Genomic DNA, 18,102 nt, shown 5'->3' with positions numbered 1-18,102 from the left:
TGTTGCTTCCGCAGATGAAAGAAACGATCATGAACCAAGAAAAGCTCGCCAGGCTGCAGGCCCAAGTGCGCATCGGTGGAAAGGTAGGAGCCGGCTCCCCACCCTGCCCTCGGGACTGCCTGTCGCTGCATTCACATCAGGCCTAGCACGAGGGGTCCTGAGAACCGGGGTCGGAAGCAGATCTGAGCACTTCCAACTTGTCTTGACTGGTCAGGGGAGGCTGTGCTGTTGCAGGGTTCTCTAGAGTCCGTTCCACAGAAGCAGAATGTAGTAGCTGGGTTTGTCCGTTTGGGTTTGCTACCAGGTATTGCAGCAGACTTGTGGCCGATATTTTTGTATGGGGTATTTTAGAAGGCATGCAGGATTTGAAGTGAGTAGTCCTTACAACTAGTGAGATAGGATATAACTTTCATAACAGATTATAAAGGATTATGTTCCAAACTCTCGTCAGAAATCTGTAAGGTGTCCATGGCTGCATTTTTGTCTTTTAAGATAAATTTGGAAATTCTATACTTGCCATTCTCTTGCAATTGTAGACTAACATGCTCAGAAGACCTTTTTATTCTGTTACGATATCTGAATATATGTAGCTCTGTGATTACTTAGAATCTGAAAATAAAAAAAATGTCTAATATAGTCGTATGGTAATAAGCATTTTAATTACATTTAGTTCTTACTTTTTAGGGTGAGAATTTGTTAGTAATTTTTTATCCTTGAAGAAGTGTGTACACCATATTTTACAATACAAACTATTCAACAGAACTGTTGCTGACAGAATTTCTAGGAGCTTTCATTTCCGTGTTGAATTTTTTTGCCTTTAGCTGGAGATTTAGGCAGCGTTAAATCAGGGTTGATGGAGTAATTGACCGTGGTGGTGATTTTGAGTATTCTTTGTATGAATTACTGGTGAAGCAGGGGACTGCTGTATTATATTAATGATTGTGTGCATGTTATCAGCGCGTGGTTATTGACTACATACATGTGTAAGAGCATGCATTCATATTACAGCTACAGCTCTCTGGCCAATATAGGTCTTTTATAGACATTAAGCAAAACTCAGAATATGCTGGTGGTGCTGTCGTTCAGTTTTAAAATTGGCCTGTGAAATAACTCGGAATGCCTGAACTTGACTTTTTTTTTTATTATGTGTTTTATAACTGGAAGTTATTACCGGGATTCTTCATAATGTCACCGTTAAGCTTAGATGGTTGTGGAGGAGGCAAAAAGGGGAAGAGTCACTTTTCTGTGTGAGCAAAGGTTGCACGTTGCCTCTGCTGGAAGATCTTTATGATGTTGCAAGGCTGCAGATCTGTGAATTAAATACGATGTTTAGATGGAGGGCTATTGTAGTACTTTGTTATGTCATGGGGGATTTTTGTGTAGAATATAGCTACAGCTAAATGTCGTGGCGCTTTCAAACCTTTTTAGAGGAGTGGGAGATGAGTCTGTAGTATTCCGTTGGTGGCCTGCTGTACCCACTCCTCTTTATTACAGAGGTGGAAGGGTGTGAATAGCATGTCTTGACATGATCAGGATAGAATTTGCTTAGTAAAAACTTGTAATCATTAGAAGCTTAAATCTGTGGAGTTCAAAGCAGCAGATGTTCATTTAAATTAAACCCAGATTGTCTGAAGTTTGATATATGTTTAATATGCATAAAAGGGAGGTACATGCTGCTACATAGCTTTTGATTCAAGACATAATTTTTTGAATTTTGAGATGCCTTTTGTACAGATACACTTAACATATGCCTTATGTGACTCCCTTCCTATGTAGTTAAGTTACTAAAATAAAGCCATTTATATTATTTTAGTAGTTTTCAAGCCACTGTGTGTGCCAACCTGATAGTAGCAGGGAACAAGTGTCAAGTTTTCCTGGCAGATAAGTGAATGTTTTAGCTGTAGTCTAAGTGTTAGTTTCATATGAATCTGTCATTAACATTCCTCATGGTTCCTAACTGCATTCATTATGTTAGACCTGTTAGTGTCCATCCAGTTTTATCTCTTTTGCCAGTTTACACAGGAAGTATTCCAGCTATTTATACAGCCAGGCAGCACCGCGTTCTCTTACTGCTAGCATGTGGCAGATGTACGACTGGAGTAGGAGGACTTGGATTGATAGTTGTAGCGTGTCAAAAAGGAGCTTAGTTCCACCTATTCCTAGGCACTTTACGTCATATTTTACTGAAGCCTTGTGATTGTGCAAAGACGTATAGAATGACACTTTCTGCTTTTTCATAGGTATAGGTATCTTCCAATATGGGACAGTTGTTTCTCTGCAAAAATCTAGAGCCCTCTGTCTGTAGGGGAGCTTGACCTTTCCTTGTTTCACCTTCTGAACAGGGGTGGACTGGTATAGTATGTATAATTATTTTTTAAAGCATATTTATAAAATACTTTGGGAAGTGTTCCTCACATATGTAAGCCCATCAGGTGGGAGATCTCCATTTTTATTCTAAATAGACTATTTTGAGTTTTCTCATATTTGTTAATGATGTGTTGATAACTGTAGGTCCTCTGACTGTCACAAAAATTTGGCTAGAGTTTAAGGAAGATGATCCAAGGAAAAATTCATAAGCTTCAGAAATTACCTTAAGCTCTGCTCTTTCTGCAGTTTTATCCCTGTGATAACAGACAAGGGTTAACTTGCACTTCTTCTTTTCCCAGATGCTGCAGGATCCCTATAAGAATTGTGGAATAAATGTTCTCTGATGCATTGCTTCCTAGAACCTCATGCTTCTCAGACATGGGTAGCTTGCCTTATAACAAGGGAAAGACTGCTGCAGTGCAGTTGGAGGTTGGGGTTGTGTGCACTGTAACACAGAAGTAGAACTTTATGTGTTAAGTTGATTTTTAGGTGGCTGCAGAGTAATTACGCGGCCCTGAGCTCAGGAAGCACTATTGAATTGCTAATTTGTACCTTCTTTTTCCTGCAAAGGGTACTGCTCGCAGAAAGAAGAAGGTTGTCCACAGAACAGCTACAGCAGATGACAAGAAACTTCAGTTTTCGTTGAAGAAACTAGGAGTCAACAATATTTCTGGAATCGAAGAGGTAATAGCTTCAAAGGAAAAAAAATTCTGTATAGAAATAGAAAATGTATCAAAATCGATTTCCTGGTAAGTAGCTTCCTAAACTTGTCTGTAAGTTATCAGTAGGTCTTTACAGAGCTTTAAGAACTTCAGTTTCCTGTTAAATTGAAAAATCTTGCTAAACTGTTTCGAATATTGGATGTTTTTTCTTACAGGTAAACATGTTTACCAACCAGGGAACAGTCATTCACTTCAATAACCCTAAAGTTCAGGCATCTCTGGCTGCTAACACTTTCACTATCACCGGCCATGCTGAGACAAAGCAGCTGACAGAAATGCTTCCTAGCATCCTAAACCAGCTTGGAGCTGACAGTCTGACCAGTCTGAGGAGATTGGCAGAAGCCCTACCCAAGCAACGTAAGTTGAAACTTGAATGCAGCTGACATGAGGCTTATTTGTAATAGCAGCAGTGAAATTCAGTGCGGTCTTTTGCTGTCTAGAAGCATATAATAAAATGCTTATAAAGAAATGGAACTCTTCCATCTTACACTCATCACTGGATTTGAGCTTTAAATAGCAGAATAAGGCAGGTTATAACCTGTTGACATGTCTTGCAGCTGGTCTAGGACTAGAAAGCAGTAGCCAGAGTTGATTTCATGGTAGTTTGCTTCTTTGTGTGACTACCGTATTTTTGACACACCTTGTTCATTAAAGCTAGGTAGATGAGTTATTCTGGAAGAGTTAGATTTTAAAAAAAGATAAACGCTGAGGATGTCTGTTTTAACACTTTGAACGTTCACATAAGTAATGGGGAGAGGGACTTGAGGACAGACATCTTGCAACTGCTTTGCTGCCTCAGGTGTGGTGAAGGTATTTCTTGCATGGGCTTTTCGGTAGCTAGGAGAGAATTACACAGTATTTGAAAGGTGTGTTCTAATTTTGGTGTGTGTAGAACAGTGTAGACAACAGGACTGCAGTGAGCATTAAGCTAGATATATCAAGTTCATATTCCATCCTTAAATGAGTAATAAAAGAACCAGAACACTTGGCCTTCCTAAAACTGTATGGGAAGAGTAGAGCAGAACTTAAGTATGTGGTGTTTGGAAAAGGTTCTGCCTCCTCAGGGTGAGAATTAGGAGTGGAAGACAGGCTTTTTGACACTGGGAACTTTCCTACTTTTCTGAACTGTTTTAAGCCCATTCGTTCCCAGGTATGGAACACTCTCAACACAGAGAAAATGGGGGAAGTATATCATTGTGTTCTGAACTTGTTTGCTACTTTTTTTTTTCTTGCTGTGATTTGTTGCCAACAAGACAACCTCTATTTCCATTTCTAAAGTGGATGATACTTCTCTCTTGTCGGCTACCCACACAAAAAGTCCTGCTAGTAGTAGTCTTCAGGAGGCTGGGTAGATAGCTTCTTTGCCCGTGAGGCTCAGGTCCTTCTTTCCTAATGTCATTGGTGTGGCTTCTTTGAGGTAGTGGTAGAATTTGAAAGAAGAGACTAAAAAAACCCCAAAACAATGAACTTTAAGGATTTAAACTGATCTCTGAAGATGTCGATTGTCATTATAAGGCGAGCAAGTTCTGGATGAGCTAAATTGTGCAATTTTAATATTGGGGAAGTTTGTTTTAAAGTGCTTGCTTTGTATGACCTGGTAAACAGCTATTCCTTTCCGCTTGGGGTGGATGCCAGAGTAGTTGCATAAAACTTCCCATTCAGCATTGTCTACTAGGTTTGGAAGCCTGACACTGAAGGATGAAGTGTCTGTGATGATTTTATTTGCAGGTGCTAAAGTAAACTTGGTCTTGGAAGAGAGAATGCTGACAACTTAGGAGGAAATAACATGGTTTGCTCTTAAAATGTGGTATTTGACACTTGAGATATGCTTAAGCTGTGACAGCTTCCCGCTCTTAAACTAAGCAGTAGTTAGCCGTGATCTTGTTCCAAGCCCTTTCAGACCAAATAATCGGCTTTGGTTCTCTAGAAGTCTAGTATGAACCCATCTCTTCCTCATGCTTTTCTTGAAAACTGAGACAGATTAATTAGGGTAAGTAAAACTGAGGTGACAGAGAGTATGAGACAGCTTACACTTGGTAGTACAGCTAAGAATAGCAGTAAAACTAGTGGCACGGGCACCCAGGGACTTGAGGTATCTATTCTCAGCCTTATACTGCTGCGGTTCAATAGATGCTCATTGGTCTGCTGTAGTGGACTTGGTTAAGTCTCATTAACTCTGGCGAATACAATGGACATGGTTAAGAAATTACTGGGTCAGTAGAGATGTGGACCAAAACACATGTTACCGCAACCACCTAAACGTAAAATCCAGTTCCACGTTCCTCTGACTTTGCCAGGGAACAGTAATACCTTGAAGAGCCTCATGTTTGGCTCTCGTGTACCTCATGGCTGCAGCTTCACGATTAAGGCATCAGTTTTCCTTGAAGGCCTAGGATCAGAAGATTCTTCCTTTTCCTTAGAACTTGATAATATAAAATATGTTAACCTTGAAAAAGATGGAGCAGTCAAACCAAGCTGCTTTTAAGAATAATTGGTAAAACTAGTCTCTCTACTTTTACCTGAAAATTGTTACCATGGAAGGCACTCAGTATGCCTAGATACGAGATGGTGACTAGTAAGCTGGTTTAGCATGCATCTTCCCATTTGCCCTGCTGGGCTGTTTGAGCATTATCAGTAATAAATGGAATGTGAACTTCCTAGGTTGGTTGGAATATTTTTATTCAGCAGGGGAACTGGATAAAGCATTGCAGTTTAGCTCAGAATCCTTGATGTTTCCAAAAAACACGAAGCGAAACAACTAAGAAAGATGCTTATGGTGAGCTTGACTAATGCTTTTGAACTACTTCCTCTTGCAGCTGTGGATGGGAAAGCACCGCTTGCTACTGGTGAAGATGATGATGATGAAGTTCCAGGTAAAAACAAGGGTGTAGTGTGGGAAAAGGAAGTGAATTTTGCCAAGGGATAACGTGTAGCATAAGATTGGGTCAAGGATGGTAAGAGTATTGACTGGTCCCTTGCTGTCACAGAATTTCTGTGGGCAGATTATTTCATTGTTTACAGACACCATGAGAGACTTACTGGTTTGAGCTAGCATTATTGTCCTGTGCAGAAGTAACAGCTATGGCTAAGATAATTATTAAATATTCAATAAAAAGGGTGGGAAGAAACTACCTTCTCAGTACCACTTTGCCCGCTTGTGGGTATAGTGAAGTTAAATGCCCTTCGAAATGTGCTTTGTAATGAGCCATCCAAAATTCGAGCAAGACGAATGAACCATGCAGTTCTTAAATTATCTGGTGGGTATTTTGCAAGCTGAAAGATTTTAGTGTTGAAAGCACTTGATAAGGAGAAGAACTTAAAAAACAACCCAAAACATTTGGCAAAGCAGAATTGGGTCAAACTTTAATGCTGACGTTCTTCTTTTTCTAGATCTTGTTGAAAACTTCGATGAAGCTTCAAAGAATGAGGCAAACTGAACTAAGTGTGACTCTCTGAATAAAGTTAAAACTTGAAAAAGCTACGTGGAGCTGCTATTTTATATTGTGACTGCTTTGATCTTATTTTTATTTCCTAATGAGGTCTCAAGATCTGTTTTATTTGGAAACTCCTAGAACTTGCAGCTTTTTAGTTACTGCTTGTACACAATATTATTTTTGTGGCCTGATTGAACAAACCTGTGCTTTGAAATAAGTTGGATTGCTAATGAATCTCTGCCTAGACACAATTTTTTTAGTAACTTGTATACAAGCAAAACTCCACCTTTAACTTTGGCATACAATAAAAATAGAAAAGAAACTTTCTGGTGTGGCTTCTTGTCAGAAAAGCAGGGAAAAAATAGACCATAAATATTAAACAATCATAAAAGGTCTTGCAGACCATCCTTCTTTTGCTCTTACATTTGAATGTTTCAGGAATGTGTTATTTCTATTGCTTTTGTGTGTTTCAGAGCAAAAGAGAGCTTGGGTTTTGGGCACAGGGAAGACTTCTGAATTCCAGTCTGACCTTTGCCAAGCAGGAGCTTCCAAGACTGAAGGCTAAACTTTGTGTTTGGGAGTCTTTGGTGTTACTGATAGATGAGATGTTTTCAATAAGAGAAGCCAAGCTATAGAGAAGAGCACTCAACTACCAGCCTTCTACAGCTGTCTCTAAAGCAAATGCTTCTGGAAGTAGAAATTCATCCTTGTGTAGGATAAAATTCAGGGTAAAACTGAATGTGCTGTAGCCTTAAAGTTCTGCTTGTGCCTGGGGAAAGGTGGGACTGTGCCTGACTTGCCAAGCATGTTTGTTGAGGTGTAAGTCATTGCTGTTGGGAAACTGGAGGAGCTTGTTCAAGCTGTGCAGTTCCTGTGGTCTGAGGTAAGAGAGCGGTCTGATGTGAGCATGACATGGCTGAAGTCAGGTGCAAGACTTACAGTAATAACTTCAGTTTACTTGTCTCAGTTTGCAAAGAATTTGTTAGTAAATTACACTTTCAGCATTGAATTAATTAAAGTTCATTCATTGAATCGTGGCAATAGGTAGAAGAACTAAGCTATGCAGATCGAAGTTTTGAGATGAGGATGGTGACTTTAAGCTAACTGCCCTGTAAAAGGTGAAGAAACAAATTCTACAGTTGTTTACCATGCTTTCTGTGACCTGTCAAGTCAATAAATGCATGTTGGTTTTTTTGAGAAATCAATAAATGTGTTGCCAGTTCTGTGATTGAAATATGTTAGTCCTCAGAAATACTTCCTTTAAGCCACTGTAGCCTTTCCTTATGAACTGTTTCATAATGGGTTTTGTCTCAAGAAGCAGCTCAAGTGTTTCGCTTATAGCCTTTTCCCCACCAACAGACATGCTTGGTGCCAAAAAAAAAAAAAATCCTTGCTAAAACATTGTCTTCAAAATGCAAAATAATGCTAATCCAATGATAAGCAGTGGGTGTGGATGTCTACATGCTTTTTACACTCCCAATCAGGAAATAATGGTGTATCTTTGCATCCTCCCGACTGTGACTGAGGATCAAGATATGATCAAAATGTGTTCTTGGTTATAGCAGATTCTAAATGGGAGTAGTTCTTCTGGAAGTTCGTAGTAGTCGTCATGTCTTAACACTTAAATACTCAGTCCTGGACTCAACACTGATAGTTTTCTCTTAGGAGTTTGGTTATAGTCTATCGTTCACTGCTAGAAACTGAAGATAGTTGTGTTGGTTTCCCATGAGCTTGAACTCCTGTGTAACCAGACAGTAACTGCCCCATTACAGATTCACATCTGTAGTCTTGCTTGAGGAAAATGGCATCATATCTCTAAGAATCTTGGACAGTGGAGAAATGAAAGCAGATGCCTGCATCTCTGTTGCAACAAAGGTTTGTCTGAGCATTTTGTTTTTTAAAAAGCTGAGGGAATGTTCTGATTCTGTCACATCAAGATTCATAATGGCTTGCTACTGCAATTAATGAGATTTTTTTCATCATTTTTGCAACATACTTTTAGAAATACCTTCATAATTGTTAATATGCTTGAAGGGCTTTGCTCTGGTTTAAGATTAGTATATTCTAATTAAAAGGCAATTTTGAAAAACGTTGAAACTATTTCGCTGCACTAGTGTGGTGCATATATACAAATAAAAAGCTCCCTACTATAGTTTTAAAATAATGTTGTTTTTAAAGCTCTAGAAGGTGTCTTGAGTTATTACAAGTTGGTTTTTTTTGTTTTTTTTTTTTTTAAATTCTGACTAGTCTGAGGTTTTCTCTCTTTGGAAATGTTCCGAGTGAGAATTTCGCATAATTGGTAGCATTTAACGTGTGTGACCGAGGAAGATCACTTGAGTTGGTTGAAAATGTTCACAGCGCAATACCTCAAAGACCAAATAAATACTTGTTATTCCACTATGTTGAATTGTTGGGGGAAGTGGGGGAGGTTCATGTAGGTCCCACGTCTATGAAATTTTGTGCTAGTAGCGTGTTTTGTGGATGGGACACCGTTCAGCTATTTCACCTTCCCTGAAGTGGTTTCCTCTATCTCTGCTGAAAACTTGTCAAATTATGGTAGAGTAATGAAAGACATTTGAAATGAAGAGAATAGCTGGTATTTGTTGTCAGAAACAATGGGAGAATTAAAATAAAAGATGTGATGAGAACAGAGGCTAGCAAAATAGCTTGTGTCTGAATGTTATAGCTGGTGGGAGGTGAGTGGGGGAGATTCAGTATTTTTCAAGGGAGGTGGAGATGATGATTGAGAAGCCAGACCATGGAAGCAGGTTGATACCCTGTTTGAGAATATATTTGAACGAGTTCTGAATCTAGAGAGTTAGCATTCCAAATAGATAGGAAAGGCTACGGGGAAGTCCGTGTAGGTGATAACAAGATTACAGCCTTAAGTGACTGGCAAGATCGTGGTATATGCAAAGAAGAGAGATTTCTAAGGTAGGTATTTTAAAATACTAACAGGCACTCAGCATGTCTGTGGGTTAAATAAATACATGCAGTGTAGCTCCTGAGTCTCTACGCTATTCTTTGTTCCAAATCAGTAGCTGCAGATGCATCCAACAGTTTGTGAGAGTTGCTGAAAATGTTTTCCATTGGATGTGATAGTTGAAAGATCCTGACCTGTAACAGAAATTGGACTCTGGGAGGAACTCCTTTTTGCAGATAAGGAGCTGACAGTGCAGCTTAGCCAAGCTTGACAGCTAAGTGAACACTGTAGCACGGGGGCGTGTTATGATTAGTTTGACTGTGAGTCAAACTCAAATACTTTAGAGGTGGATAAAAAAACGGATGCATCTAGAATCTCTGAGAACTGGGAGTATAACTATTTCGTTGTATTCTAATCAACTTAAGCTGTGGCTTCTTGCTAGCATGCAAGCTACCTGCGGTCTCATAAAAGTCTTTCATTGCTCTGTTAATGTTCTGCCTTCACTTCATGCATAGATTACCATTAGAGAACAGCGTTAGTGTATAGAAGTTTATGTAATACTGTTAGTGTATAATCAGTTGGGTTTTTTTTTCCTGGTGAGAAATAGATCTAACAGATGCAACTTCGGTATTGCCTTTACATTGCGCTGAAGGTATCCTGGGAATAAAAAAGCCATTCTAACAATGTCTGTGTAGTGCAGGGATCAATACTACTTTTAGAAATGAGTTATAGCCCAACTCTTTGCATTACTAATGCATCTGAACAAATAATGGGTTAATCAGTGTTGTCATGGTGTAAGCACTAATCGTTATTTTTATAGCGTCTGTCTATTATCTCTGATGTAGGCGGAAGGCAGAATTCTAGGACATCTTACTGCTATTCAGATTCTGGGCTTTTTGAAGGTCACAGGTCATGCGACACAGTGCTTTTGCTTTTGATACCCAGTATTGCAACACAATTTGCCCCCAGTCAGGGATTTGATGTGCTGTGCAGGATATTGTCAGGTAATGGTGGAAGCATCTGCTGCGCTTGAAATCTCTTTTCCACATTTATGTTAAGTGTGAGTAGTGTTTGGTTGGTTTTCTTGGATTTGGTGTTTGAGTACTGGAAAAACACAGATGTGGGTTGTGCCCTATTGTCTCAGTAGACGCCTGAAGCTTAGTTGAACAGGTCTTACTTCCTCTGGTTAGAGACCTATACCATTGTTCATGGAGCTGCACTTGAGTCAATGTCTAGTGGACTTACGCCGGAAGCTCTGAAATGTCGGCCATGTACACCTGAGCAGTCTCCTGCTTCACAGCTGACATACAACTTGTGGCAAGTGTTTGCAGCTGCTTGTTATCGCTGGGTTTAAAGTGATGTAATAAGATTAAGCAAAATTTGAAGATTTTGGAAGAATCTACTGAAATGAGGAATTCTGGGTTTAAGTCACAGCTCCGGGAACTGTGGCTGGTCCTGCGAGTCTTTCCTGTTATCTCCAGCAACTGAATCAGGTGGTTGCAGAGGTAACTGAATCAGGTGGTTGCAGAGGTAACTGAGTATGGCTCGAGGGTGGTATCTTCTCAGCAGTAGCATTTAGTGAACTGCTGTTTTGCAATGAATTCCTAATTATGCATAAGCAAGACTACCACCATCTTTGACCTAACTGAGATCCAGGAGGGCTTCTTGCACTCTTTTACTTGTGGCTATGCAGGACAAAAATAATGTTAAGATGGCTGTGGGGGCCAAAATCTATGCTAGATGTGTGACATTAGTATTTGACATCTGTGGCATTACACACCTGTTGAGTGTAACTGGCCATTGCAGTAGAACGGTGTTGATAATGCAAGTGATGATTAGGGTCTTCATTGTCTCTTCAGTATCGCTGGCTCTGCAGACTAGCAGGAGTTAAAAGCAGTAATGCCTCATTAAGGCCACTTAGGTGACCAACATAGCTGTGATACACAGTGAGCAGACTTGAGTGGGTAGGAACCATTTTTACAATACTTACTATGATCAACTGCATTTTGAGAACTTCTGCATTTGCGCCGATTTCTAACATTGGCCTCACCTGTACAGGTCGGTCAACTCACATTTTGTTATGTTGTTCATGGAGGATTCATCTGCCTCCACCAGACATGAGTCTTATTAAATGTTTGGTGAGAGAGAGCTGCTGCCTCAAGGCTCCTAATCCTGTAAAAGTAATGTGAATGTTCACAGGATTCATACCTAAAATAAAAATGAGAAAAAGTGAAAAAATTCAACAGTAGTGGCAGCAGAGTGGCAAGCTTATTGATTAGAGGTGTCTGTTACGAATGCTTGTCCCTGGGACAGTTGGCGTCCAAAGCAGCAGGGAGCAGTTAATGTGAAAATTCATTTTTTTTCCCCTTCTGGCTGCTTTGCACCATTTAGTGTTAGGAATCAGGAGATGGTGAGGTTCCTTTTGGTTTAGGGAAGTTCCTGAACAGCGCGAAACCAGCATAGCCAGCTCATGCGGTTGGGGTTTGCCTTCAACGTATGTTGGGGGCAGCATTTGGATAAACAGTCCTCGTGTACATCTGCAGCATTTCATGCTCCAGTAATTCCTACCCGGGGGTGATGATCTTTAAGATTTTTGTGTGTGTGTGTTTTTTTTACTGTGTGTAGAAGCTGGAGTAGCCTACAGGTCTCAGGATTCACTGAGTCATCTTCTTCCACCAGCAAATAAAATTCAGAGTTGCTTAGATGTGACCTTGTGCACGTATACACTGGTGTCTAGGCTGACCTCTGTCAGGAACTGTAGACTAGATGGACTGTCATTCTGCTTTAGTGTGTCAGCCCTCTCACATTTGTGGAATAGACCCTTCCATTGTATTTGTTCCTCAAATTTTAGCATTGTCTTATCTTAATTATTTGTACCGTGAAAATTAAGTGCTGTTACTTGCTTCAAAACCTGGAATTGTTTTTACTTTTGCTTTTTCAACTACATCCCATTCTTGGTAGCTCTCTGGTTTAATCAGGAAATAGAGTGTGTCTGACAGACAAATTATGTCAGCAAGCTCTACGTTAAATTCCATGGGGAGCTTGAGCCTTCAAGGATACACTAGGATATTTTCTGGGAGGCTGTGGATCTTCTTGAAACTCTCATGTTTTGTGTGAGCAGAAAAGCATAATGCTTCTGAACAAAAGCCTCTTTGGAGACAATGGCAATGTTGTCATGCCTGTGATCTTACCCTGTGTTTGTGATCGGCATCATCATACCACAGATGGACAGTGGGCAGGCGAGCTGATTTTATGATGCGTTTTCAGAAGCACTTGAGTTTTGAGTCCTGTAGGTTATAACTTTTAAGATAATCTAGGTGCAGCCTAATGGCTACAAATGCAGGGTACAGGGATTTGTAGGGTTTAGCCAGAGCGTGCCCATTTTTCAGTTGTGCTAGAAGCCTGGCTTAGCACTGGCACATCGAGTTTGCCTGCAGCTGGCACATCATCCAGTGTGCTCTCAAGCCGTTGGATGGTATGGTAGGTCCTTCTGAAATACTTGAAAGTGATACGTACTAGAATTGGTGAAAAATGATACTGTCCTGTAAGCTGTATTTTCTGTTTATGAAATAGAAGTGCTGATGTGCTAGAAAAACTCATGGGCTGCGCAAGGCATGTCATGGGGCTGTATTTGCCATGTTTTGATTTCAGTGCTAAAAAAAAGAGTGCATGCAGTTGGTTTACATAATGAATCAAAACGAGACTTCCCACAAAGCAGGTCAAGCTGGTTTTGTCTTTTTTTTTTTTTAAGAGGATTATTCAGACGTTACTTAGATTTCTTCTTTCAGGAAAAGGATGAGCTGTACAGTGCAGTCCCACAGCTGTAATCCACCTTGTTGCTGTGCCCGGTTTACACCTCCCTTTCTGCTGAGCTCTGCAACATTCCCCACTGATTTCTGCGTGCATGGTTGGCTTCATCACTGCTCATCTGCTGGAGACTGACCGACATGCTTTACAGTCCTGTATGCCTAGAGAGTTGCTAGCTTACTTTGGTGACAAATCACCCTCAACAGAAAGATCTGTTCAGACGTCATTCCTAGGACTCACCCCTAACAGTATCTTTGATCTTTAAAGTTCCAAGTGACTGGATTCCTAATTCACCCAGTTACACATTCATTGCCAGACAGAGCAGTGTACTTCCTGAAAGCATTATGTGCTGCACAGCAGGAGGTGCGTGCATGCGGAACTGCTATAACAATACTAATGATGATCATTCTGGTGATGGGCCGTGTCTGCACTCCAGTGGTTTATACTGTTGTTGTAAAGGAAAAAAATTCTGGTCCACAGTGTTCAGGAAAAACTCCGCTGGAATGCCCCTAACAATCAGCTTCCCAGTGAAAAATGCAGAACAGATTTTAGTCTGTCATCCCGGTAAACAGAGGCCTTTCTCTTGTTTTCTCTCCCTTATCCTTTACACTTCCATGAGAATATGGAGTTGCATCTGGTTCATGCTAGGGATTAGTTAGAGCTGTGAATGTGAACTGATTGGGTGGAATTCTAATTACCTAGAATTAGGATAAATCTAGTGCAACCATCAGGTTCCAACACTTTTTTTTTTTTACAAGTACTGTTATAAAACAGTTGTGTAAAGTGAGTAGTAGTTCTGGCCTTAGCTTAAGCTGTCCCTTCAGGCTATGAGTTCAGTAGCATCATCAGGGTTTAAAGAAGTAGCTTCAAGATTCCTTAAATGTTACTGGAAGAATGTAGGACCAAGGCACAGTAAAACAGCTTTGGAAATCCGAAATTGGTGCATGCCATCAGCAGGAGTTTGTCTGTGGTGCTTCTCAGGCAAGTAAGAATAAGGTTCAGGGGCTGATTTCCATGTCCTTGGAGTTGAGTAACAGTATTTCTTTCTGCAGGAACACCATTGGGATACCAACTGATGAATTCCCTTTAAAAAAAGTGTGTTACAGGGGCAACCTTGCATCATGGCCCCAGAACAGAGTTTGCCTCTGGTGACACAGTGGGGATCTGTTATCAGGTTGCATGCATCTTGGAAAAGGTGAGGAGAAGAGGCCCTGTCTTCCATCCCTTGGCTTCCTGCTCTGAGCGCCAGCTCCCTGCGTGGCTTTAGGAAGTGTAGGATACTGATTTTTTTTTTTTACTTTTTTTTTTTTTAAACAAGTTAAAACCCACAGGAGGCTGAAGGGAGGTGCAGCTCTACCCTGGGAAGGTCTGGCAGGAGGTTGCTGCTTTCTGTAACTGTCTCAGAAATACAAGTGGGGGATTCAAAGAACAAGACAGATGAACAAAGAAGGCAACAGAGTGGAACTAGTAACAGCCCCAGGGAAAACCAGAACAGACAGGGAAGAGTGTTACAAAGTGCTCATCAAATTTACATGCAAATAGTAATGCTAACATTGTACATGATTAAATCCTCACTTGACTGAATCCTGTCTAGATGAAAATGTACAGATTTATGTTTCTGTCACCCAGTGCTGAGGGGACAGACAGGTTCTTTCAGGAATCCTTGGCAGAATGATGATGGCACTAAGTTGTAGTTACAATTAAAGCTTTATTTTCTTAACAGGATTTTATGATTAATGTAGCACAGAATTTATGATTAGAATGGCACAGGATTTCTACAAGCAGAATCAATGTAGTACAATTTACAGTACTGTAATACAGAATCTGTAATGAAACTTAGCTTTATCTGATCACCTGGACCCTTTGCAGATCCGTGTCAGATCTTAATACGTGGTTTGCTGTATCAACGTAACAATCATAGTCTAGACTCAAGCCATATAAAAGAGTACAAGTTGCTCCCTCAGCCCTTGGAGAAAGCAGAAGACAATGGAGGTGTCCCTGGCCACTGTGGGGGTCCCAGTCTCACTGTCCAGCAGCAGTTCTGGTCCCAGGTCCCCCTTAGGACTTGCAGCTGTGTGGCTCTACGGACGGTGCTCTGGCTGCTGTAATGCTTCCACATTCTGTGGTGGGGTTGTCAACAGCACTGGTCAGCTGGATGTCTGGAACCATCAAGGTCGGCAAGAGAGGGAGTAATCGGCCTGGTACCCAGGAACCTTGAGGCTGGTAGGGTGGGGAAGAAGATAATCTGTTTGCTTTGTCTGCTTGGTGCACAGGGTCTTAAGGCACAAGGCCTGATAATGAGGGGAAAGGGAAGGAATACGTGACGTGCTGGGTCTCGGAGAATGGCTGCTTGCATCACAAAACGGCGTTAGTTATGCTAACCAGGAAGAAGATAATCTGTTTGCTTTGTCTGCTTGGTGCACAGGGTCTTAAGGCACAAGGCCTGATAATGAGGGGAAAGGGAAGGAATACGTGACGTGCTGGGTCTCGGAGAATGGCTGCTTGCATCACAAAACGGCGTTATTTATGCTAACCACGTTACCAGGGGTCAGGAGCAGGGGGTACCGGTCACAGTTCCTTTAAGATTTGCTTTACAGGCAGCTTCTTAACTTCTTTTAATCAAATATTAACTATCTATTTACAGTTATTCTTCACTGTCTTTGTTGGTTCAGTTTCCACCTCTGCCATTGCCTAGCTGTAAAAAAGCAGAATTACAAAGTGGATGTATGGAATTTTGTTTTCTCCTCGGTAGAATTACTTCACACCTGTATTACTGCCCCTTATGAACAGAGCCACGTGCTTCTTTCTTTCTTTTCCCTCCCTGCCGGACAGATAAAGCTTGTCTGTCTTGCACGGAAGGTTTTCCAAGCTGTTGCAGCTAGTAGTAGCTGTAAATGAATGTTAGTTCTGACAAACGTATCCACTGCATTGTTATTCGTTGTGTACTCCCTGCATTGTCAAACATGAATGAATGAGACAAAGACTTTGTGCATCTCTGAAACATTTGGCTGTTATTACTATGTGAAACTGTGATAGGCAATTTGCTTTGTGAGGCAGTTCATGAAATCTGTGATTAGACACTGCACATTGAATTTGTCAAAAATAATTTGGTTAATTAGGGAAAAACAAGTTGTTTGCTAACACTGAAATACAGTATGCTGTCATTCATGTTCAAATGTAAAATACTTTATTTAAACATTCATGTAGTAAATTACGCTGGCAAGGACTTTCATAAAAGGTTTGGAAAGAATCAACTGGGAGTTAAGATTTTGGCTGTGGAATTTTCAAACTCCTCTGCTTTTGTGGCATGCTGTGGCAAGGAAACACAAACCCATGGGTGTGGTTCAAAGGTAACTCCCAGAAGACAAGGTCTTCTTCCTACCATCAGAGGCTACAGAAATTGTTCACTAAAACAAAATCAGCAGGCTGTTTCAAAACACACACCAATGCTGAATCAGGGGCTTTACTATTTTTATCACTATAAACAAAGAAAACTGAATACTGAGAAGTATTTAAACCAAGAGAAGCAAAAAGTTCATATTATGCCTCAGAGAAACATGAAGTATGTGTAATGAAGCACATTCTTAAAATCAGCAGTTGTCTGTGCTCTCTTGACCATGATTTTCTTCCAGTGAATAAAGCTTTCTCTTTACATGCATTTTGTTTGTTTGTTTTCTCCCCCTCCAGTGTGCTAATTCGGACTAAGTTTTCCTCTGGGTGTCTGAATCACAGCTGATGAAACACTGCTGGCTGCTCCCTGCAGGGCCCTCACAGGAGCTACAGGAAACTTCAATTCCATGTTTATTGCCTTAGCAGCAAAATGTTACACTATAGAAAGGGTGCTTAATGCAGGAAACAGCTTCTGAAAGGTGACTGGCTTCTGAAAGGTGACCGTCTATGCCTTGGTACTCACTTTTGTGGGGCGTGTGGTGATGACTATCTGACAATTGCTTGAAATTCCACAGCAATAATATTTAAGATGTTTTTTCATGCTGCTGACCTATCTATTTCACCATCTCCCCATATAATCCAAAAATGCATTTTCTGGGATACATTTTCAGGTAAGAAGGTAGAATTAGTCAGTTTATTTCCTATATATTAACTCAATGCTCACTGAAGCTCAAGACAAAATACAAAGCAGATATTGAAGGTTCATCATATAGCACAACTTTCCTGTAGCACACAGAAGAGGGAATCTCTGTTCCTTATGCATACTTATAGAGCATGTCTATACATAAGATGTCTTAAATAATCAGAAATGGCTCAGATTACACTATTCCAAGAAAACACAGTTTGCATTGCTTTTCAACAAACATGGAAGTTCAACGTTTGTTTTCACAAAGGCTGTTATATCTCAGTGTTCCTAATATACAACCTTACAATAATAGCGACTTTGTGTTGCTTTAGTTTAAAATTACTTAAAACATTTTTCTAGATTTTGGTTATGAAACTTTCCCTCTCTTGCTTCCAAAGCACACCAGATTTACTGTTTCTTTCTTGCGTTTTAATCAGACGTGGTACAGTAAAACTGGTGTAAACCCTAAATAAAACTATGACTGTCAAAGGCTGGGAGACAGATAATGCTCACATAAATGCAGTGAGGATTTCTACCAACATCTGCAAGATCAGTTACATTTTCTTGCTTCACCTCCCTTTAACGATCACTCCATTTCAGACTTCAGCTTCATGAAAGAAATGGATCTCTGGACTGGCTCTCAGGCAACCACCCTGTCAGAGGTACCTGTGACATGGTTTACACCTCCTATACACCACAGATGTTTCTATACAGTCTGAGAAATTTGGCCAGAAATTCAGGTTTAATTCACGTAGCTTTGGATATTTTTTCCCT

At 40.5% G+C, this 18,102-nt stretch overlaps 1 protein-coding gene across 1 annotated transcript; it reads left to right on the top strand.

Annotated features, from left to right (window-relative positions):
• The first annotated feature begins 14 nt into the window (after window positions 1-14).
• Window positions 15-6,840, top strand: BTF3 (basic transcription factor 3). The gene is made up of 5 exons (XM_010134532.1): window positions 15-83; window positions 2,938-3,051; window positions 3,245-3,446; window positions 5,906-5,962; window positions 6,480-6,840. Exons 1-5 carry the CDS (start codon window positions 15-17, stop codon window positions 6,524-6,526), a joined length of 489 nt encoding a protein of 162 aa, XP_010132834.1. The 3' UTR covers window positions 6,527-6,840.
• The last annotated feature ends 11,262 nt before the right edge of the window (window positions 6,841-18,102 follow it).

The sequence above is a fragment of the Buceros rhinoceros genome, unplaced genomic scaffold, assembly GCF_000710305.1.
Source record: "Buceros rhinoceros silvestris isolate BGI_N320 unplaced genomic scaffold, ASM71030v1 scaffold8674, whole genome shotgun sequence".
In the NCBI taxonomy this organism is placed as follows: domain Eukaryota; kingdom Metazoa; phylum Chordata; class Aves; order Bucerotiformes; family Bucerotidae; genus Buceros; species Buceros rhinoceros.
This window is presented reverse-complemented; position numbering and strand designations above follow the sequence as displayed.